At 40.3% G+C, this 24,753-nt stretch overlaps 2 protein-coding genes across 2 annotated transcripts; one reads left to right on the forward strand and one right to left on the reverse strand.

The window, feature by feature from the left end:
- Window positions 1-2,658: 2,658 nt before the first annotated feature.
- LOC139719452 (uncharacterized) lies at window positions 2,659-7,944 on the reverse strand. Its single transcript, XM_071630865.1, has one exon. The coding sequence runs from the start codon at window positions 7,942-7,944 to the stop codon at window positions 2,659-2,661; it is 5,286 nt and encodes a 1,761-aa protein (XP_071486966.1).
- A 2,780-nt stretch (window positions 7,945-10,724) lies between these two features.
- On the forward strand, window positions 10,725-23,811 carry LOC139719453 (deubiquitinase MYSM1-like). The gene is made up of 13 exons (XM_071630866.1): window positions 10,725-10,771; window positions 14,069-14,174; window positions 14,615-14,703; window positions 15,640-15,666; window positions 16,032-16,073; window positions 16,349-16,430; window positions 17,710-17,811; window positions 18,152-18,392; window positions 18,895-19,389; window positions 21,099-21,254; window positions 21,902-22,061; window positions 22,819-22,949; window positions 23,789-23,811. Exons 1-13 carry the CDS (start codon window positions 10,725-10,727, stop codon window positions 23,809-23,811), a joined length of 1,701 nt encoding a protein of 566 aa, XP_071486967.1.
- Window positions 23,812-24,753: the final 942 nt, after the last annotated feature.

The raw sequence follows: 24,753 nt of genomic DNA on the forward strand, positions 1-24,753 counted from the left end.
CACTGTGTTCTTTAATGCATCGTTTCACGTCTGACTCACTATTTTCTACACTTGGACACTTGAGACACGATCGAGCATCAATGAAGGTCAACACGATGAATTCTTCACTGCCTGTCTGTTCTACATCCTTACATGATTACCGAGCAGAAAAGGTGAAAAGGTGGAAAAGCGGTACAAAGTGGGAAAAGCAGAAGAAGTAGGTTGAAAGATTGTGCGCCTCCCCCGGGTCACAATCACAGCATCCCTCACCCGTTTCTGTCAGCCAAGTCCTGTCTTCTCTTTATATGTACTGCCTATTATACTAGTGAGATGCTGTATGCATTTTCAGATTCGACCACAAGGTGGCGCTATTCCTGTTAAATCGGCAGTAACATTCCGGCCCCTTAATTTTCAACACGCTCGCCGGTGAAAATTACCTCTTTCTGTTTCCTTTAAACCATGGTAACCAACAATATGTAATCAAATGGTATCACCATTAAACCATGCACTATCTGTGCTTAGGAAACTTCACTTAGGTTTCTACACAACACTTCAATGTTCTAGTAACAAAATCAAATACGAATTGATGGTTATCTACCATGCATACATTGTAGTATGAAACAAACTAGAACAAGTTAATACAAAACACATAACCCAATGCTCCTATGAGTTTGGCACTTTTAACTGTTCTGATTGATGAGCATCCTACTCAACTCAATACAAGGCAAGAATTTACTCAAGGCACTTGCATTTCCTGCTGCTCTTTTTACTACAATCAATCGTCAAGTGATTGAAATCACAATTTCTCTGAGTTTAGCTTTTGTGATTCAGCGAGTCTCTATACAATGTACAAATGTACATGACCAACCTTTAATACACAAATCCTTTGAAACTCAGCTTGTCACTATACAACTAAGAACAAGTGATGCAAAATGTATGCAATACCAAATAACGAGTATGCCCATAACATACCACTTTTGTTCAAATACAAGAACATACACTATGCATTTGAATCCTCCTTTGGCTTTTTAAACTTTCGATTCTCTTCTAAAAACACCTGTCAACACCAAATCTGCAAACATTATCATCTGATGAACATATTTGCATGATACACTATTCACTATCAATGACATTTATGTACCAAGCTGTACCTCGATAATAGCATAAAGCAAACAGCATCAGAACAACAAATCACCACTTGGTTTTGTTTGATTCTGAGACAATAAAATGTACCTTGATACAGTATACCACTGCTTCTATCTCTCTTGTTCTTTCTGACTTTGTGATCTCACAAAACCCTGTTTGAACTTATCTTATACTACAGCAACTCCCCATAAAATGAAAATACAATGCAATACACTTGCAAATACAAAATGCACTTTTGTTTTCACACTTTTCCAAAATTAACTACACAAAACCAATGGTTTGCATACCAAATTCTCTGGTCAACACCTTGACTGATTTGGGAATATTTGTGTTTGTACATCTGTACTATATCTCTCTTGTTCCATCTTGAATCTTGATTCAGACTTGTGTCTGCACAGCATAACATAAAAACATGTAATATCATACAGTATCCTTTGAACTGTTCCATTATGTCATTTAAAACATTACACCAAATGACTCGCATACTATAGTGAGCATAGACCAAACAAAATATATCCAAAGACATATTACTAGGAGTCTCTTGTCAAAAACTCAAACTTTTGGTATGCTTCTTAACTGAATATGTTCACTGCTGTAACATAGTGTACATTATGCAATTACTCTTATCTCATATACCACTTTTGGCAAATTATTACTCTGCACCTAAAGAGCAAATTACCACTGGAGCTATATTTTCTTGATGTCATCTCCAAAAAATGCACACATACCTTAACACATCCATATGATGCAGTATCATGAGAGATATCCACTAGTCAAAGAAATATTCTTCTTTTAAGCATCAAAACATGTACCTAGTGGTCAACTGGTGTAGCACTCCTTTTCATAATCACCTTGTGACTCAAAATGCAATACAAATGTGTAACAAATAACACAACTGCCTTTACCTTGTGTTACACACCAGAATTTTCTCTGTTATGAGTGGATCTTTGTATGTCTGACCACTGTTATTTCAGCTTAAACACAACAAATGCAACCATTTACATTCGTACTCTTCATGCAACTGCGGCCATGAAGTCCAATATCGCTTGAAGCTTATACGAGTCAGCTTGATACAGTCTCTGTCTGTATATATCTAACATGTCCAATTTTCTTCAAGTTCCATTAATTTGTTGTTTCCACATATGTCCATTGTGCGTCACACGGTTCGGAGTGTCCTTATAATGCACTTGAGCAAACTATGTTGAATGCGAGATGGCACATACCCGTTGATCACAAAATCACGGCAAACTAAGAGTGTGGCGGCGCTTGGCTCGCACCACACCTACTATACATTTGCTATTATCTTTGAAGCAAGCAATATTCACACTATTTCAACACGCGATTCACAAATTGTTGCTGCATAACTGATCCTGCTGCATACACGCTCCATGTAAACGTCATGCTATCCTGCTTGATGCTCCAAAACATACAGCTGTGGTCCAACTTTCATATCAAATCTATTTGTGGCGGCGCTTGGCTCGCACCACATCATATGCACAAAGTAATTCACAAAATACAGGATCCCACAACTAATTACACATCTCCTTCCAGCAAAAGGCACAACTTGCTGATAGGCCGCGTATAAGCACCCAACTTTGTCTTCACTTCTACGCTGCGAACGTAGCCCTCAGCATCTGGTAGTGTGCGCGTCACTCTCCCCAGCAACCAGGTGTTTCGTGGCAATGTCTGGTCCACCAGCAGCACCAAGTCACCAACCTGGAGATTGCGTTGTGGCTCCACCCACTTCTGCCTCTGCTGCAACTGGGGAAGATATTCTTTCGTCCATCTGCGCCAGAACAGATCTGACATGTACTGCACCTGACGCCATCTTCGTCTGGCATACACATCAGTCTCTCGGGTCACCGTTGGTGGTAGTTGTGGTTGTGACTTCATTAGAAGCAGATGGTTTGGAGTTAATGCTTCTAAATCAGTCGGGTCATCTGACACCTTGGTAATGGGCCTCCCATTAATGATGGCTTCTGCTTCGCAAAGGAGTGTCTGCAAACCTTCGTCATCTAGTGTTTGCTGCTTTACAAGGTTAAACAGCAACTCTCTTACCGTGCGTATCTGTCGTTCCCAGACGCCGCCATGATGTGAGCCCCCGGGAGGATTGCAGCTCCACTGTATGTTGTGTTGCAGCAGTGCATCGTTGATCTGTGCTTGATTCCATGCATCTATCTCTCGTTTCAGTTCTCTTTTTGCTCCTACCAGATTAGTGCCATTGTCAGATCTCATTACTTGCACTGCACCTCTCCGTGCAATGAACCTTCTAATGGCTGCGATGCATGAATCTGTACTGAGACTGTCAGCCTTCTCGATATGCACTGCTCTGACTGCAAGGCATGTGAACATCACACCATATCTTTTCACAACTGAACGTCCTCTCTTCACATCCAGTGGGCCAAAGAAATCGACGCCTACCCTTGTGAATGGAGGATCATCGGGCTTGATTCTGTCAGCTGGTAAGTCTGCCATCTTCTGCTGAAGAACCTTTGCTCGGTTACGTCTGCATTGGATACAGGTCCCCGTTATCTTCCGGACGGCAGAATTTGCACTTGGCATCCAGTAGTTCTGGTGAAGTCGAGCTAGTACGTAGTTTCTCCCACTGTGCCCTGACATCTTGTGTATGTGTTCTAGGATCAACTTTGACACATGACTCTTCTTAGGGAGAATTACAGGATGTTTCACATTCATGGGAAGTGAACCTCGACTCAGCCTTCCTCCAACTCTCAGCAGGCCCTCATCCAGCTCTGGGTCAAGTCTATAGATAGGACTTGTTCTTTTCACTTGTGTTTTCCGTTCTCCTTTACTTGCTGTTTGGATTGAGCCTTCGTTCTGTAGTCTCTCAATTTCACTTGGGAATGCTTCACTCTGAGCAAACCCCACAATCTTTGTTTCTGCAGCTTGCATTTCCTGAAGTGTCAGTCTCCCTTTCAGGGATTCCTCTTGAGAAGTGGTCTGCTCCTTCTTCTGACTCATCCATTTCACAAATCGCCTCAACCAGCACACTGCCCTTTTCAGTCTCATCCAGTCTGAGTAGTGATGGATAAGTTCACTTATGGGATTGAAAGTTTCCTCTTTGGTCACTTCCGTGGCAAGGCATGTTTTCTTCAATTCCAATTCAACATGCAGATTGCTTGGCGAGACTTCACTTCTTGTCAGCCACTCCTCATCTGGTGTTTGGAGGAACTCTGGGCCTTCCTTCCAGACATCTGACTGCAGAAACTTATCTGCTTCGATTCCTCTTGAACACATGTCAGCAGGATTAACTGAAGACTCCACATACCTCCACTGGTTTGGTTTGGATCCATCTCGAATCACTGCCACCCTGTTCGCTACGAATGTCTTGAATCGTGACGTGTCGTTATTTATGTAGCCAAGAACAGTCATACTATCAGTCCAGAAGAAGGTCTCATCTATCAAGATATCGAGCTCTTGCTTGATCACGTGGTCAACCCTGACTGCTACAGTTGCTGCTGTCAATTCCATTCTAGGAATAGACACCTCCTTCAGTGGTGCAACTCTAGCTTTGCTCGTCACAAACTTCATCTGTACCCTTTCTGCATTTTTCCATCGCAGATATGTGACGCTGCCATAGCCTTTTTCACTGGCATCACAGAAATGATGCAGGGTGACTGAATCTGGCTCAAAATCTGGCGGTTTCAAGCATCTTGCCATCTTGAACTCCATCAGCCTTGGTAGTTCGGTCTTCCAGGTGTGCCATTTCCTTAGCAAGTCCGGCGGAATCTTGGCATCCCAGCCCAACCGAGATCTACACAGCACTTGGAGCAACTGTTTTGCTGGCAACACAACTGGTGCTACACATCCTATGGGATCATACACAGAGCTAACAGTGGATAAAATCCCTCTTCTTGTCTCAGGTTTGTCCTTCAGATTGATTGTCACACCCAGCGTATCTTCATTTGTAGACCACACGATACCCAGTGCCTTCTCGGTGATCTCATTCTTGACATCTAAGCTCAAGTCTCGTACACTCTTTGCTCTTTCCTCCACTGGGATCTTGGCTAGCACCTCTGGCTCATTGCATAGCCACTTCGTCAGACGAAATCCCCTTCCTCTGCAGATCTCTGTCAGGTCTGACACCAATTTCTCAGCCTCCTGTACACTCTGCGTTGAGCACAAACAGTCATCGACGTAGAAGTTTCGATGCACAGTACGAATGACCTCATCTGAGAAGCTACCTGTCTGGTCCTGTGCTGCTCTTTTCAATGCAAAGTTGGCACATGATGGTGATGATACAGCACCGAAGACGTGTACCTTCATTCTGTGCTCTGTCAAAGGTCGCTCAATGTCGCCGTTCTCCCACCACAGAAATCTCAACATGTCTCTGTCTCTTTTAGGTACACGGATCTGTGAGAACATGCCCTCTATGTCTGCTTGCATTGCCACTCTGTCTTGACGAAATCTGGTCAATACTCCAAACAACTTGTTTGCAAGATCCGGCCCCTGTAGCAGCTCCCTATTGAGAGAGAAGTCTCCATACTCAGCTGAGCAATCAAAGACGACCCGCAGCTTCCCTTTTTGAGGATGTACCACACCATGATGGGGAAGATACCACACTCTTCCATCAGTTCTTTGTATTTCTTCCTCAGGTATTTTCTCCATGTACTCTTTCTTCATCATGGAGTCTACAAAGTCAGTGTATTCCCTTTTGAAGTCTGCTTGTCGTTCAAACCTTCTCTTCAAATGGCCTGCTCGCTGCATTGCTTGAAGTTTGTTATTTGGCAACTTCACATCGTCTCTACGGAAGGGAAGAGCTATCTCATAATGACCATCTTCCAGCTTCATCGACTGCTCTACCTTCTTGATGAAGATTAAGTCTTCCTGTGACTTCTCTTCCTTGTCATCAATGATCCTTTCATTGAAATCTTGATTGAACAGCCTTTCAAACTGCTGGTCAATGTCGGCCTTAGCCTTCACTCTGTGAGACTGGATTTTGTTTCCTCTAGCTCCATCCCGTGATACACCGTACACCAGCCATCCAAGAACTGTTCTGCATGCAAAGGGCCCATTTGGAACTTCACTGCTTATCACCTCTACTGGCTCCATTGCCCTCGGAACATTGCTTCCTATTAGCAATCCAACGTGCGCCTCTTCTGCTAAGGAAGGCATTTCGATGTTCTGTAGATAGCGCCACTTCTGCACATCCTCTTGCCTAGGAATGTCTTCCTTGTCTACTGGTATGTACTGTTGTGAGTAAACTTCTGGCAGTCGTATGATGTTGTGTCCCTGCACATCCATAACCTCTAAGTCTCTCAACACTTGGCTGGTTGTAATCTTTTCGTCTGTCATGGTAGACATGTGGAGGTTGATCGTCTTGCCTTGCACATTCAACGTTGTTGCCAGCTTTTCTGTGCAGAAGACCGCGTTACTTCCAGAGTCGATGAATGCGTATGTCTCTTTGCACACACCTGTCCTTCGTGAGCGTACTCTGACAGGCACAATGCCTGGCAAGGTGTCATTTCCTGGTGAACTTGTGTTTAAGCTGCACTTAATTGTGTTTGATGCCACCGCTTGATTTTTGTTCTCACTATTCTGTTGTGGCTGCTGTGTAATAGTGGCAGAAGCCTCTGGTTCTATTGCTTGCTGCCGAGTGCCAGACGAGTTGTTCTCCCTTTTAGGTTGATCCACCTTCCACTCCCTATGCAGCACTGTTGGGTGTTGTTTGCTACAAATGCTGCACTTCAATCTCCTCTTGCAATTTCTTGCAAAGTGGGCAGCACCTTGAAGACAGCTAAAGCACAGACCTTCTTTTTTGCAAAATGACAGGCGGTCTTCATATGGCTTGGATGCGAGCACTGTGCAATCAGCCAGAGTATGTGTCCCTCTGCTGCAGAACAAGCACACTTCCTTCCTGCTCTCTGCTTTTGCTGCAGGCATCGCCGATGTGCTGAAACTTGATTTGCCTGCACTTGCAGACACCTTGCCTGTGCCTACGAATTTTGCTGGTGGTTTAGCCTGGTACTTCAGATTCCCATACACCGGATTCGTTGCAATCCTTGCTTGCTTGGCGATGAATGACACCACATCATCGAAGGTTATGTTGCCTTGCTTCTCCTCTTGGATGTCATCTGCTCGATTTCTCCATTTATCCCTCAGCTTGTATGGGAGCTTTCCAATGATCAGCCTTATGTTGTGAGAGTGGTTGACCTCTGACTCCATGTTGAGGTCCCTTGCAAGATTGTGCAGCTCGGTTACGAAAATCGAGAAGCGATGGAGTTCTTCTCCATCTTCTGGTTTGATGTCAGGCCATTGCACTGCTTTCATCATCATTGTCTCTACGATGAGCTGCCTATTGCCAAATTTCCTTCGTAGCAAGTCCTTCGCCTTTCTGTAGGCCACAGTCTGGTCTTGGCCGTACATGCAGCTTTTCACGATGGCATTGGCTTCCCCCAATGTGTATTGGTCCAAATAATACAGCCGATCCGAGTCACTGCAAGTCTTAGCTTCAATGGTATGTTCGAATGCTCGCACGAAGGAGTGGTAATGTAGTGGGTCTCCTGTGAATGGTTTCACCTGCTTTTGTGGCAGAGAGGCCTTCATGTTTTGCTCAACGAGCATCCTCATCAGCTGATTCTGTTGCTGTAGAAATGACAACATTGCTGCATTTTCCATTCCTGCAGCACTAGCTGGTGCTGACATTTCCTCACGTGCGTTTCCATTTGCATGCATATTAAGCGGCTGCATTCTTGTAAAGCCTGTATCTAAGCTCTCTGGTGTCCTGAGTGGACTCGATGGTTGAGGCATGTATGGGTCTTGATGATACATTGGATAGTCATCCGACGTCTGCTCATCCATCTTTACGAATGGCTGTCTAAAGTCACTTTACTCCCAAATAAGTAAACGTGAACTAAACCTCGAAACTTGCTGCTTGCTTCCAGCCTGTTTCACTCTTAGTCCTGGTACTGCTTCATCAAGTCTTATCCAAAATTTGTTTAATCCTGGCCTTGCATTTACACTGTAATGTTTGCAAGTAATGTCCTTCAGAATTTCTGTAGTCCTGGCCTTGCTTAAAATATCATCTAAGACTATGCTGCTTTGGTCCTCCAACTCCTTTCAATACTAGACTGTCGACTGTAGATCTAGTCCAAGCTGGCTTCCAGTTGTAGTCCTACTGGTACCAAAGCAATTTGTGTACTGTATTAGTCCTATCCTTGCTTGTGACTACTCGTAAGCTGTAGAGTTCTAGATCCTTTCTTATTCCAAGGCTCTACAAACAATTGGTCCTCCAACACTAAGATCCAGACGGTCCAGATGTAGATCTAGTCCATACTGCCATGAAGTTGTAAGAGTAAGACCACCTTCTATCCAATTGCAGTCATTATCCGGTTCGGACTGGGTTTAACAGTACTCTCACACTAACATAAGATCTATTTCCAGACCTTTTCTCCTTTATTCTAGTCTTCCGGTCCAAGACTCTCCACCATAGACTAGGTGCTAGTCAATGTGGCCTTGTGTCGGCATCTATTCGCTAATATAGTCTTGGCCTTTTACCTGCAGATCTGTTCCAAGAGTTCTTAACTTTAGTACTTAGTCCTGGCCTTAGTTGAAGATCATCTGTTCCACGACTATCCTCAGTAGAGTCCTGGCCTTGTGTTTACTTAGATCTGTTCCAAGACTCCTTCGCTTTAGTACTTAGTGGTTTCTATTCCTGGCCCTACTTGCAGATCTGTTCCACGACTATAATTAGTAAAGTCCTGGCCTTGTGTTTTAATACTCAGATCTGTTCCAAGACTCCTTCACTTTAGCATTTAGTCCTGGCCTGTATACTTGCAGATCTGTTCCAAGACTCATGCGCTTCAAGTTCTTAGATCTAACGTTAGTCCTGGCCTTCAAGTACTAGCAGTAGTACTATACTAGTAGATCTGTTCCAAGACTCCTTCACTTTAGCATTTAGTCCTGGCCTGTATACTTGCAGATCTGTTCCATGACTATACTCAGTAACAAGTCCTGGCCTTGTGTTTACTCAGATCTGTTCCAAGACTCCTTCACTTTATTTTAGCATTTAGTCCTGGCCTGTATACTTGCGGATCTGTTCCAAGACTCATTGTACTTTAAGTACTTAGATCTAGTCCTGGCCTTAAGTACTAGCAGTAGCAGATCTGTTCCAAGACTCCTTCTTAGAGACTAACGTTAGAGTACTTAGTCCTGGCCTTTCTTGCAGATCCGTTCCAAGACTCCTTCACTTTAATACTTAGTCCTGGCCTTATTGCAGATCTGTTCCAAGACACTGTCACTTTAACGTTAGTACCGATTGCAGGTAGTCCTGGCCTTACATCGAAAGAGTTAGACTTTCTTTCCTTTCATCATTCATATTCCAAGACTAAATCTATGTCTAACTAGCCATACTTGTACTTGGTAGGCCTAGGACTGGTTTAATTACTTCACTGTATCCACTGAAGTCGCCTCTGTTCCAGTTCATGTTGAGACTCACTGTTTCCACCCAATCAGTTCTGTCACTACACAGTCTCATTCTCCAAACGAGGCAATCTTTCAACTGAAATGTAGCTGCTGGTTATTGCTACTGACTCTTATATGCTGTAATGTATGATACCCGGGCACCTTGTGTAATCTTGGGTTGGCTCTTTCTTATCACGCCACTCTTCCGCCGATCCGTCTCCCGATTTCCACTTCCATTCACACTTCATCATCTGATCATCACACACACTGATGTTCTGTACACACTTGCGCTGTTCTGGCACGGTACGGTATTCACAAACTTGCAGCGAATCACAATCAAGTAACTGTGCTGTGGTATTGTCCACTGTGTTCTTTAATGCATCGTTTCACGTCTGACTCACTATTTTCTACACTTGGACACTTGAGACACGATCGAGCATCAATGAAGGTCAACACGATGAATTCTTCACTGCCTGTCTGTTCTACATCCTTACATGATTACCGAGCAGAAAAGGTGAAAAGGTGGAAAAGCGGTACAAAGTGGGAAAAGCAGAAGAAGTAGGTTGAAAGATTGTGCGCCTCCCCCGGGTCACAATCACAGCATCCCTCACCCGTTTCTGTCAGCCAAGTCCTGTCTTCTCTTTATATGTACTGCCTATTATACTAGTGAGATGCTGTATGCATTTTCAGATTCGACCACAAGGTGGCGCTATTCCTGTTAAATCGGCAGTAACATACATCATTGTAATATATCAGAAACATGTATTCTTTAATATTGTTATGACCATATCTTGTATTTATGTGTTGTACTCTCATACCCCGGAATGGGGTCGGAAGAGTCGAATAAAATCTAAAATCTACATCTAAAACAAACAAACAAACAATAAAGGAAGAATCGGTGAATTTGTCCACTCGCGTAGGCAAAGTTGTCTCACTCTCAGGACATAAATGCCTGACATTCCACTTACGGAATTCACTACAAATGTTCATGTAGCACATAATAGCATCCCACAGGGTTCGACTCCACAGAACTCTCTAGCTAGAGCTTTGTGGTTCGACCCCAGACACTTTCGTCGGGCAGCAGGTCTCACGCAAAGCGCCGAACACGCACGGCACACTAGCGGTACACTGTAGGCTGAAGAAACGCACGCATACGACATCGCGATAGTGCAAGACACATGGATGAAGAAGTGGAGCTGGATGTCGAAGGAGTCGATGACGACGGGTGAGCTTCATAGAATCTACATCAGTTTAGTGATGTTCACGAAAATTTTCAAATAATCTGTAAAATTAACAGTAGAACTGAGACTATTTTGTACCTTTTAAGTAGCAGAAATCTCTCGCAGTCCCATACATAGTAACATATGTAGGGTCTATGTAACAACAATAACGCATGAAGATCGACGTTGACTTTTGACAACCGTTATAATAGTGGCACCGCTTTGCCAAAGATATCACCCCTTTCTTTAACTCGTTTCATACAGGAACCTGATGGTCTGTGTATTAAGTCTATGGGGATTTCAGAATTCAGTATGGAACGGGTTTAGTGCAAATAGGTTGTAATTACACAGTCTCCACAGATGGAGAAGTAGGGTCAAAATACATGTATGTATTGCTAGTAGGAACCTATTATTAGTAAACTGTGTGTGAATGGGAGACTATATGTAGGATGACAAGGCATGAAACAAACACCTATTATGTTGAGAGTTTTAACCGCGCCAGACAAGCACAGACTGCATAGCTGCATAGCTGCACAGACTGGTTGTGGTGGACCAAACAATTTGGTTGATGCTTTCTTTTACAATTACCTGGTAGAACCTCTAGTGGTACCAATGTTACCGATATGGTGTGGAGTGACTGCAAAACACAACCCGAACGGTGAACGCAAAGCGTTCGGGCCGTGTAGGGAAGGATATTGAGCCACGGACACAGTATGGGTGATCATCGTGGTTAAATTCCAACTTAATTACTCAAAATTTCTTCAATTTGAATACTTACATATTTGGTCCAATTGTTGATTTAAACACTTGCCGTGGAACATTTTGCTCTTCCAGTAGTAGTTCCCTTCTGAAAATATTGCAGACCTTAAATGATAATAATAATAATAATAATAGTCAGTTCTTAGAAACGCATAATACCATAAGATAGTCTCTATGCGTGTACAAAATAATGAAACAAAATCTATCACATATTTCTCTATTCAAACATGTAATCAACAATTGTCAAAAAGGTGAGTTTTTAACACAGATTTGAATTTATCAAAATCTGTAATGCATCTAACACTGAGAGGGAGATTATTCCATAATGAGGGTGCCATTTTTCCAAAAGACCTATCACCATATGTCTTAGATTTGACACTTATTTCAGAGAGGAGATTTTTTGATTTTGAGCGCAGATTACGACCAGGATGATATGGCTTGATGAGTTCACTGAGATATGCAGGGGCATTTCCATGAAAACATTTGAATACAAGGGTCAAAATCTTAAACCTGATACGAGCTCTTATGGGCAACCAATGAAGACTACGAAGAATGGGAGTTATATGATCAAATTTCCTTTTGCGTGTCACAAGCCTTGCGGCTGAATTTTGTATCCGTTGGAGTCCTTTCAGGTGAGAGTCTGGAACTCCAATGAGCAAACCATTATTATTATCCAAATGACTAAAAATAAACGCATGAACCAGTTTTTCTGTAGTTGCTTTATCGAGAACGTGTCTCAATTTTCCAATCCTGTGTAGACCTATGGCTGCAGATTTGCATATGTTATTGATGTGAGTTTTCATACTGAGATCATCTTGGATAATGACACCAAGGTCACGTGCCTTAGAAATTGGCAGCACAGGAGTATCGCAAACATTAACGGACAAAGTTGTTGAGGACTTGTTACGAGATCTTACATGCACAACTTCAGTTTTCTCAAGATTCAATTTCAAACCATTTTGCAAAGACCAATCTTGAATTTTACCTAAGCATGATTCAATCTGACCAACTGCTACATTCGAATTAGTGCTTTTTGGCAATGAAAGATAAATCTGAGTATCATCAGCATATGTAATTTTACTTATGCCACACTTGTCAATTACATCCTCTAAGGGAGCTGTGTACATTATGAAACACAGTGGTCCTAAGACAGAACCCTGAGGAACCCCTTGTTTGATCCGGTCAAGAGGAATCTGTGAGAATGACAACTGCTCAGTTCGCTGGATTTGAAACCTGTGCGCATGCGCCAACCAGAGTGCAATGTAGCCTTTTTACAACTGAAGGCCTTCTCTCTGTATTGCATTGCTTTCTAGGCGAATGAAGCGATATATCCCAGCTGAGTGCGACAGCGTGAGAGCAAAAGGACCTTGTCCAGAAGCGAAAAACACTGCGCCTTTCATGCATATTCGTATCGCCAATGCGCTATGTGCCTTCACTAAGGTTGTTTCGAAAAACTAAAGGGAGCTCCCGGGAGGAACGGGGAGAATGGAGAGGGACTCATAGAAAAAGTTTTTTTCGAGACCATGGGATCAGTTTCAAAGTGTGCAAGTGAACGGCAAGTAAGAATTAGATAGGAAACGTATGTAGAGTATTCAGGGTTCGAAATTGGCGATGGTCCGCTGGCCATTGGCCACCAAAAATCATGTCGGACTAGCTAAAAATCATAAAATTCTGAAGTAACTAGTCCGTCTGGCTAGCCAAAATATTGCTTCAGTGTCAAAATTGATTCTAAGTAGTCCGCCTGGCTAGTTTTAAAAAAAGTTAAGTGCAACCCCTGCAGTATAAAAGTAAGCCTTTTGCTGGTGAAATATGTAACTTGAAGAGCCGCAAAAATTTGGGTTTGTCTTCCAACTTTCAGTGACAGCACTCTTTCAACTCAGGGCACTCCCACAGTATAACTGTGTACAAGGAGCGCCCCGGGATTAGGTGTAGAGGTGCTAATGCAGTATGGTGTACTTCTCTTGTTAAAGATAAAACTTAAAACATCTTGAGTAGAGAAGGTTCCCAAATTCAAACAATTCACTCCACCGTGCAGCCCCATTTGAAAGTATGAAGCAAATTGTACACTGTGATGTAGTTAGCATCAATTGGTTAGCCCTGCATTTTATTCCAGTTAGCTTGTCTACAAACAGCTGTCAATATCAACTGAACAATTTGTATTTGATTTTAGTTCTCACTTGTCAACAAAGAGCTTGCGAGTGTCAATATCAAAATGATATTACCAGGTAACTTTTTTATTGCACTTCACTAGATCGCTGGATCACTGTCGTCCTATTTAATCTGTATTCTTCTTGTATCACTCTACTTATACAAGCAGGGCAGTCACTAATGAAGTATTCCTGTGACTGGGATTAACTGGGATTATAAGATTTTGATAAAAGCAGGCTGAGTGCTCTGGCTTGATGAAAAGGGGGTATATTAAAGGGAACGGATAGTTTTGGTTGATACCTAAATTCAGGTTTCTTAAATATTTCCGTGAGATAATAAGAAACGTTACATTGCAAACAATGAATTCCATGGCCTTTTTTATTTTTTTTTTCTAGGTCCTCCTCAGCCAGCCTTCACATTGACCCGAATGAACTACCATCTTCAAGTTCTCACCTATCATTTGACGTACCAGAGCATCCATGGCTGATGTTTAATGATAACGTAAGTACACTTAGTGGGAAACAAAAGATACTTTTAAGGTTTGATGCAGAGTAATTGTAACCAGCCTGAGGCTGCTATTTTCTAATACACCTACCACCTTCCCATAATTTTAGAGCCCACAAAACTTTAAGTTTAAGTTTGTTTGTTTGTTTGCATGGCATTCCATACATGTCAAATATCATGAAGAGTGGTCATACCATCTCTGACTTTGGTGAAGGGTTTTATACAGGCAGCCTGAGTTGCAAGTCAAAATTATGTGTTGCAATTAGACTAAAGGAATAACTTGAGAAATGTTGATATATGATTTACAGAAATGTCCCATATTGGCCATGTTTTGTTTTGTTTTTTCTTTGTTTTGTTGCAATGTTGTTGCTTTCTTTTTTGTTAATTCTCTTGTTTTTTCTTTCTCTCTGTATTCTATGCTGTCTTCATGTCTCTAGTTCAGTGAACACATTCCCGCCATCACTCTCCCACCTGACATGGATCCCAGCAGCCGGGCGACCATAGAGCAGATGATTCTTGAGGAGCAGTATCCTTTTTATATGATTCAGTAATAGTAATAACAATAATAAGGTCTTATTTATCCAGGGTAGCCTCTTCAGTGTTGCCACTGCTCTACCAGAGGGCCCTGCCATTATTGTTACCCCAGTGTTGCCAGGTGCCCACCTGGGTTGAGAGGGACATAGTGGGTAAAAATATCTTGTCCAAGGACGGAAGCAATGAGCGGGAATCAAACCCAGGTCCTCCGACTGGGACTGGGAGTTGGGAGTCTTATCCACTATGCCACAGTGCCCCCATGCCCCAAGTAAAATGTGTACTCCAGTGTTGCATTGTAGGACAATGCCATGATGAGATTTTAGGGGAATATCATGTCAAAGGAAAGAATAGAATGCACTTAAAAATACATGAATCATGAGGAGGCAAATGAGTCTATATTGTGTTAAATATACCCCCTCCCCCCCCCCAAAAAAAAAAAAAAAAAAACAGAGAAAAATATAATAACTTACTCTTTCTCATTTACTTTACAGTGACAGTGTGACAGTAAGTAAATATTGCATTAAAGGGCAGTTCCATTGTCACATTTGATGCTGCCATCTTTGCAATAACATGGAAAATATTAGGAGTCAGTTTCTTGTGCTCAATACAGTGTGTCCAATTATGGCCTTACTTGACACTGCTGTATGCAAAAATAAAAGAAAAGAAAAAAATAGGACTGACTAAAGTTTAGCAGAGAACTGGATTAAGGTCAAGAGAGATGAAGTTTATATGTGATGTGTCATCAACTACATGTAGGAATAACAACAAGACACAGCAGTGCAGGCTTAATATGAATCTGTATGAATACAGTAATGACTATGAAAGCAAAATACAGGGAGACTCTAAAGGGTATCCTCAATGGATATTTGCTTTGTGTAAAGAACAAAACAGTCAGTGATGATTTTCCCTAACTCACTTTCTCTTTCAGCTCTTATTTACACAAGAACAAACAGAGGTAAGGGTTGCTGCTGACATGAGAAGATTAATGATATATTAAACAATCCCAGAGCAAATATGCAGTAGTTTATTTAGAAACTACAATTTGTAGAAATTGTTTTGTAGGGATGCTGCGGATTATTTTCTTTTCATGTTGTTGAATAAAAATCAGATTCACTGAACAATATTTCATTGATGCTGTGAATCATGTTTTAAAGTCTGAATCTGTACAGCTATGCGTGGGTGTGTGTGTAGTGTGTGCACCAAGCTGTTACCACATTGAATTAGATGCTTTGTTATTGATAAGCTGTGAAACTTGTGATGTGTTTTGCATTATGACCTTTGTATCTTTCATTTTCCCCTCAAATTTGTTTCACTATGCAGAAAGAAGAATACAGCAGCAAAGAGTTCACCCATTACAACACAGTAAGTCCACAAACACAGAGCATGAAAGCAGAGAAGTTTAACCCGTTGAGGGCGGGCTGATTTTGTTTCAACAGGCATTTCCCATAGACACCTGCCCGAGTATACTCAGTACTTGTCTTTAACGGGTTAATACTGCCTCAGCCTCATACCCTGTATGCTTCCTTGAAATGTTCAAAACACAATATCAAAATAACAGACATTGGTGATCATATCTCTCAAGCATAATGTGTTTTTGTTTTGTTTGTTTTTTTCAAATTCACATCCTCTTCATACAGAGCTTCTAGTCATGTAGGTGAAAAGGGTGTTTCATACAACAAGTGGACACAGGAGGAAAAGCAGCTCTTTCAGAAAGGAATTGTGAGTATTGTCCGGAGTTAAACCCATCATGTGTTTGATTCATGCCTGTTTGCTAAATTGAACATTTGTTAAATTTTCCCCTTTTATTGAAGGAGGTGAATCTAGTTTTGGAAACAAAGTTCATTGCATGTTTTAGTGTCTCCACTCTTGCTATCATTCACTTTCTCTCATCTGTCTTTTTATGTACTTTTCTTGTATTAAAGGGATGGTATAGTATTGGTTGAGGTGAGGATTCACCCTTTGACTGTTTGTGAGATACTTGAAAACCACTTCATAAAATGTTGAAGAGCTTACAATTCTAAGAGGAATTCAAAATTTAATCAATGAAAATCGGGCTTGAAATGGCTGCGACATCCAAAAACAAAGTACCTTTGTAAAACAAAGCGGTCCTAGTAAGAAGTGGGTCCAATCTTTTATTAGGATCACTTTATTTCAGATATCACAGCCATTTCAAATCCAATTTTCATCAAATACACTTTGAATTCCTTTTAGAATTTTATACTCTTTAATATTTCATGAGTTGTTTCTTTTTATCTCTAAATATCATCATCAAAAAATGTTGGAAAGCAGAAGCCCCATCTCAATCGAAACAGTACCATCCCTTTAAGCAGTTTTGACATTGAAACACATTATTTTGGGGAGTTACACTAGGGTATTATGATTATTTTTTTTCTAATGTAGTTTCACATGGAATCCTGTATAAATCAGTTTCTCTTGACTCTTTGAGCTCTCACTACCAGCAAATGACCAGTGACCAATGACCAATGAATACAAAATAATCATTTCCTTTAAATCATAATGCCAGTGAATGATGTCATGAATGATTCTACTGAATACTGTTAAATGAGGAATGTTCGCATGCATTTTAATTTCACAAATTTCGCGAGCGGCAACATTTGTGAAATAAAAATGCACACAAAAGTTCTTGCCTACACAATATGCATTGGATGACAGTGGCAAATCGTGAAACTTTCATGCTGCAAGAAGGCCGTCGGCTCCAATTCGCAAAATTTTCATGCCGCGAATATATCGTATTTTACAGTAAATGAATCATTTCATAGCATTCAGTGTTGTATCCAGGTTACCCCCCCCCCCCCCAAAAAAAAAAATAAATAAATAAATAAATATGTGTGCTTTGAAATCAGGTAGCAAAGAGCATATGAAATAGCTTACAAGTCTATGTCCCTGATATAATTGACTTTCTTCAACAAGATAACTGTGACCATATACACGTATAAGTCACAAACTCTTTTCCATGACATGTTACACCATATCCTAGGAGGAGCATGGACATAATTGGGAAGAAATAGCCAACATGATCAAGAGGAAGAGCATCCAGCAAGTCAAAAACTTTGCAACAAGACATTACCTGCAGAATAAGGTAAGAATGAGGAGAGTGACAGAAAGTTTTTTTCCAAGGTTATAATGCAACTGTTAACCTAAAAGTTGGGCGATATTTCAAAATCTTGACACAAACTGCTGTAACAACCATAATGGCTCTCTTCTGTTCTGATCATATTTTTTCTTTCTGCGTAAACTTGCAATGGACTTGCTGTAGATGAAATTTTTGCGCTATGTGACTAAAACAATGCCTAGTAGCTTGTCTGTTGTAAATGGTAATTTCTTTATTCTGACTACTTGAAACATGAGATATGAATTGTGATTCAAATGGATCTGGACCATTCTTGGTGAGTCTTAAATTGTCCTGTATTCCACCACAGACTGTAGCTGCTGCTGAACTATCCTACGATGCACAAGACCAGATTCCCTCGGATGAGTGCCCCTTGTCCATGCCGTCTGGTGTCAAAGGTCACCAGCATGCCGTGACAGGTGTCATGGGGGTCACCATGGTGACGGATGCAGAGATCAGACACCATGAGCAGACATACCAGAGCAGGGGGGAAGAAGAGGAGGAAGATCTTGAGGTTGATGTTGAAGAAAATTCTGAGGATGAAACAAGTCGTAAGACCCTGAAATTCCTTTGAAGTTCATCCATTAGCCCATAAAGTGCCATGTGACACAATGTTTGCATCTACTTGAACGAACAGAATCAAATCAGTCACAGAGAATGGTAGCAGTTTCATTACCTTGGGCCTGAATAAGGAAGTCATAGAATTGTTGGATTCTGATGAAATCAGTACCATTTTGTCAGTTTGATTTTAACATCTTTGTAGCCAAGTTGAACAGTAGATAGGCATTTTATTTTAAGGGCAATAACATAGAAATAATATGCTCAAAACAGTGCAAAATAATGATAAAATTTGTGCATTTTTTAGTGAATAGAGATTAGATGCTAAAGAGTTTAAACCATCCATTACATACTTGGTTTTCATGTTGTATTATCTATGTCTCATTGTCATTTGTGTTCCTTTTGTCTACATCACATAATGTTTCTGAATGGATCAGGGTGTATGGCTATTTTTGTCATGTTTTGTTGTGTTCTTCGTGGTACAATTTCTCACAGAGCCCAGCCTTCAGTCTGCTGTTCTATTTGGTGACATCCTGAAGACAGCAGAAGAGCATCCAGCAACTGACTGTTCCATGGAGGCCAGTAAGGTCAAAGGTGAAAAGAGCTCCAAGGCTATTACATCGTCACCTCTCCAGTCAGCCACTCATTGTACAAGGCTAAAAGATGTCAATGTGAGGGAAGAGATGCAGTACCAAGAGGATGGGGTTTCTCTCTCAGATGTATCAAGCATCAAAACTACTCCCCATAAAAGTGAATCATTTCCAGAGAGAGAGAAGAGTAAAATGGACATTGGCACAGAAAATAAGAATGAATTACAAATAGACTGCCCAAAGGAGGATGGCAAGGACAGTACAGCTGGTGATAGACACGTTGAGTCTGGAGCAGTGTTTAGGGGTCAGCGAGGAGACCAGAGTAATGCCAGCATTGGTAGGAAATCATCATCCACCAGTGAGAAGAGATGCAGGAGTAGTAGTGGTGATGACACAGAACGTACAGACTGTAGCAAGCCACAGACACTCAGTCCAGTTTTTTGTTTGGAAACAACAAGCATATCAAGTCTTCCTGGAAACAAAATCTCAGAAAATATTACGACTAGTCAGAAGAAACAGCCAGGAGGATGCAAAAGTCATGACAAAGGTGATGGATCAGATGCAGATGAATCGGATTTTGTATTGTCGACAACACTAAGAGAAAAACGTACCACATTGAGAAAGAGATCAGACAAGGGAGAGATATCCACGAGTCATATGTCTGCTACAGAGGAGAAGACTGTGACAATAAGTAATTCATCAGATACACCAGACTGGTGTGTGTCAAGCAACCAGGAGAAAAGTGTTGAAAGCAGTGATCATAATCACCATGTTTATCCAAGCTGGGATGATAACTCTACACAATTGCCAAAGGTAGTAAGGAATGCAAAGCAAGAAGAAAGCAATCCCATCATGGCATCTGATGAAAGTGATCTTTGTAGAACAAACAGAGGCCTTGAGGTGTGTGATAATCCTCTCACTGAGGAGATATGTCCAGGAGGGAAAGACTCAGATGACTGTAACAAGAGTCTGAGTGAAGGATGCCTGCCAAAGGGAGATGATGTATTATCCTTTACATCAAAAGGTTCTAGCAGTGAAGAAAGAACAGATACTGTGTCTTGTCCAGAGAAAATTGTGGAAGGTGAGTAATGCACCTGTGTGTTTGCTTTATTTTCTGTATTTTTCATTTTTTCTTAATGGTAATTTTTCGCCTCAATGCAACGATTATCATCTCATACCAACTCAACGTAAACAACGATACATTTTAGACAGTAGTGGGAGCAGAAGTGGGGATAGTACCAGTAGTAGATTAGTATCGGCAATAGTGGTATTAACAAGATAATTGGGTGTAGTATCATTATCTGTAATGTTCTTAGTAAGCAAATAAGCAACGTTGGTGAAGGTGATGGAACAAACTATCACTTCCGAGGCGATCTGGATGTAGCTGCGCTTCGGAAAGATAGCGTACGCATTCAGATCGCTGAGGACGTTAGGACTGTATGGGACTGAAGAGATCAGCGAAAGAAAAATGACTATCACTATAGAGTGTTGTGATGTGATGGGGCAAAACTATGCTTTATCACCTGATCAGCTCTTGACCAATCCTTTAGCAAGATTCTTAGTATGTGGAATATAATTATTTTTAATCTTTGTCAAATATTATTGTGATGTACTAGATGTCTTGCATGCCTTATCTTGTATTATGAAGCAAAAGATATATTCTCAATGTTGAACATTGTTCTTTGAAACAACACAGTTTTTTCATCTTATAAAATCCAGACTGTCGACAAAGTCCACAGATGTCAAAATTAAGATTATGAAATTGTTTTTTGGACTTAAAAAAAAAATGGAAATGATTAATTTGTACACACTTCTTGAACATAAAGAAGTCAAGATTTTAGATTTTTATACTTACCATCTCAACCCCAAAGCATGGCAGAGGGTCTTTGTCCCAATACAACTTCTGATATAAAGTTTAGGGAAATTCTAATGCATGAAATACATGTATATGGCATACATTGGAATTTCCCTAACTTTTCATTTTCTGGAGGACAATGTTTATGTATTTTGTTGTACCGTATATTTCCCTATATGGAAGGTTTGTGTTCGTCACTTCCCATGCATTGTCTGTTGAATACATTTTTTGCATGTGCCTTGTTGACATGGAAGTTGGAGAAACGTTGAGAGTTGACTCAGTGGAAGACAGTTTGGATGATGGCGGTCAGCAAGACTGGACAGGTGATAGTGGTCAGCAAGACTGGACAGGTGATAGTGGTCAGCAACAAGTCTGGACAGGAGAAGAAGATGAGAGAGAGGAGGAAGAAGGTGAGACTTGTGTATAATCTACATGACATTCTGCTTAACATGCATTGTAGATCAGTTCATGTAATGATTAAAAGTTTATAAAGATCTCTCATAATTCTGAGCAGGAATGAACACAATTTGATGTCAAAGTGGCTTTTTCTTGCAAAGGAAGAATGACATTCAGTCCAGTACATTTTTATCACTTTTATTAGCTTGCCCTGAAAGTGAAATTTGCTCTACTAGATGTATAAATCTCACACAATTTAGAATTCTCCTCTATTGTACATTATATTGAGAGTAAGTAACAGTGACCAAAGATTCATACTATTTGCCATGATGTACAAATATGGAGGCTACAGTCAGATGTTTGGTTTTCTCTTTAACCCTATCTAGCCATTTGATAATTCAATTCAGTTCAATTCAATTTAAGTTTATTTCCACAAGTTCAGTTAAAAAAAAATACAGATAGACAATCAATTAAATCAAACATATACATATACAAACCAAAAATTATTTCAGGTAAGTACATAGCAAGAATGAACACACTATGTGAGGAAGGATGTAGAATGACTTGTCGTATTTAAGAGAAGTTTAATCAAAGTTTCTTATCTGCTGGTCTGATAAAAGTGGATGTTGTAGTTTGTTTTCTTGTTTGATTCTTTGTCAAGACTCGCCTACTAACAACCTTCCAGAGAGGGAGATCAGTCTAGATGAAGATGTGATCACTGAGGAAGAGAAGAAAGCCATGCCAGAATTCTTTGACTACACAAGCAGTGCCAAAACACCTGAGCGGTACTTGACCATTAGGAATCACATCATCAGGTGTTGGTATGAATGCCCTTCATCTTTCTCTATGCAACCCACAAACAGACACGTTCAAATTTGCAGCAAACTGCCAAGTTGCTGCAAATGCCATGGTCTGTATTCATGGCTTTGGTTGTTGTTTAGATTCCATGATCAAGGTTGTTAAAGTAAAAAAGAATGTTTGTTCTTGTTAACATTGAAAACAAGGGTCAAAGGTGAGCCCCAAAACTGTATGGTTAGCAAACATTGTCACTGAAGTGCAGTACTTTCCTCTTCAAATCATATCTTATTCGATGATTTTGAAGTACAATTGTCACGTCTGATAATCCCCAGTAGACTAATATTTATGAAACCAGTGTTATGATGATTTTGATATGCATTATTTAAAACAGTGGAACAAAAAGGAAATTCAATAAACAAGAAAGAGAAAACCAAGGTATTTTTTTTCTTCATTTGTTGAGGAATATTGAAACTTGAACTTGAGACTTTAATATTGAATATGGGTAAGCAACACTGAGTGAAGAATGTGACTACAGTATGGAATACTCTGATATATGAACTATAACATAGATGTGGTTATATGTATCAACTGATAGTTCATCCATATGTGTCCTCGATGTGACATCAAGTCTTTGATTAAAATTGAACTGTTGTTGTTGTTTTTGTTTTTGTTTGAGGGTTTGTACATTTGTTGTTGTTTTTTTCAGGTGTGTGGCTTTTTTGTGCTGCTATTTACTGTCATACTGTAATTTCATTTGGTCCCTATTATTTTATACTCTAGGCAAAGGTCAAAACCTGAATATTTGACCAAAACCTATGCAAGAAATGGACTTCGAAAGTCAGGTGATGTGAATGTCATAGGTCAGATCCATGGATACTTGGAGGCTGTAGGTGCCATCAACTTTGGAACGAGTGGGTGTCATCCATTTCTTTTTATTTGTAGTTTTCAATTTGTTTTAAAAATCTATGGCTGTGGCAAGCATTTCAAAGAGGATTTTGAATTGTACGAAAGTGATAATCTACCTGGATTTTGTTTTCTCCAGATTTACATTTTTTAAGTGAGGTTGTCAGAAGATTTTACTGATTTTGATGTTTTCGAAACGCGTTATCATTCTGACCTCTTCAATAGTCTGATTGTAATTATGTTTTTATTTGTTAATCAAAGATGACAGCCAAAGGGAGTTAGGATAACAGGTCTCTATGCAGCATGTTTTGCTGATGACACACTGTTGTAGCTAATAATGGTCGACAACATTGTGCAAATGAAAGAGTAGACTAAAATCCACAAATTCAGGAGTGCATAGGGATTTTCCTCATACTGTATATACAGTATATTTCATGATGTTTTTATTTTTGTACATTTTTAAAGTTGATTGATGTTTTGCAAAAGTAGTAACTCACAAAAATATTTTCTTCCATAGCACAAATACTTTGCATATAATTTCCAAGGTGACAGGGATAACACTTTTTTTCTTATTCCATCATGTGGTTCTCAGTTACCGATTCCACCACTTACACAATTTTCTTGCAAGTTCCAATAAGTGAAGTATTATGCCTGCAGAATATATAGCGTATGCGGTACACCATCAGAAATACGAGCTTTTAGACCCAAACAGTGATCCCGAGACATCCTCCTTGACAAACAATGTGTGATGGTAGTTTGTGTGAAGATCTCTCCACAAACTATATGTCACATATGGGAGAGGGAAAGATAGCATGTTTGATATGTTATGACTTTCCAAATCTCAAAGAGAAACTTTTGCTGAAGAACTAGGCCCGCCATTTTAGTTGGAAAAGATATTTGTTATTGCTATTGCTATTATGCTGTCTCACCTAATGCAGTATGAAAACACAAATACTAAGGTACAAAGCATTCATTTGTACCGTATGTACATTGACTCATCTTTGGTGGTTCTATTGACTAGTCTTTGGTGTTCTCTCATGCAGACCCTTCTTACCGAGTGAGATTAAAGAAACGCCGGAGTTCAAAAGAAATATGGTCTCAACAAAGTAGTGATGCAGGAGCCAAGGCTAGGCGTTTGGAGTCTATGGTGAGAATGAGTGACTTCAATTGAAAATAATATTTCACTAGTAGGACTCTTAGGCTGGAATTCACAAAGATGATGCAATCTTTGGCCATGGTTTAAACCATAGACAATGACTGTAGTTAGTTTGTATGGGGTGCCAAGTGTTGCATGGCCTATTTCGTTACAAAATGTTCATTTCATTACAAAATGACTGATTTCGTAATGAAATAGGTAATACGACACTTGGCGCCCAATATAAACTATGGTCTGTTTCCATGGTTTAAACCATGGCCAAAGATTGTACCATCTTCGTTAATTTGGGCCATTGTGTATAAATTAAGTAATAGTATGATAACTTTTGTGTATGTCATGCTCAATGATGAGAAAATTCTACTGCAACTGTGAACACCTGCTCTGATCAACCTAGAATAATCAATATCGTACTTCTGACTCTCTGACAGCCAATACTCAACATGTGCTGTTTGTACTCATGATTCTGTATTAAAAACTTTGCTTTCTTATTCTCAGAATTGTTAATGTATCATGTGACAAGCATATAACAGGAAACAGCCAGGTAGTGTTCAGTTTGACATCTGTAAGGAAAGTAAAGTTAAGATGTTGAAGACAAGTTGATTTTCCTATAACACATTTATCCCATATACAGTGGAAACTCGATATAACGAGATGGT

This window comes from Diadema antillarum, unplaced genomic scaffold (assembly GCF_040938485.1).
Source record: "Diadema antillarum isolate AM-2024a unplaced genomic scaffold, OU_Dant_1.0 scf00000110, whole genome shotgun sequence".
In the NCBI taxonomy this organism is placed as follows: domain Eukaryota; kingdom Metazoa; phylum Echinodermata; class Echinoidea; order Diadematoida; family Diadematidae; genus Diadema; species Diadema antillarum.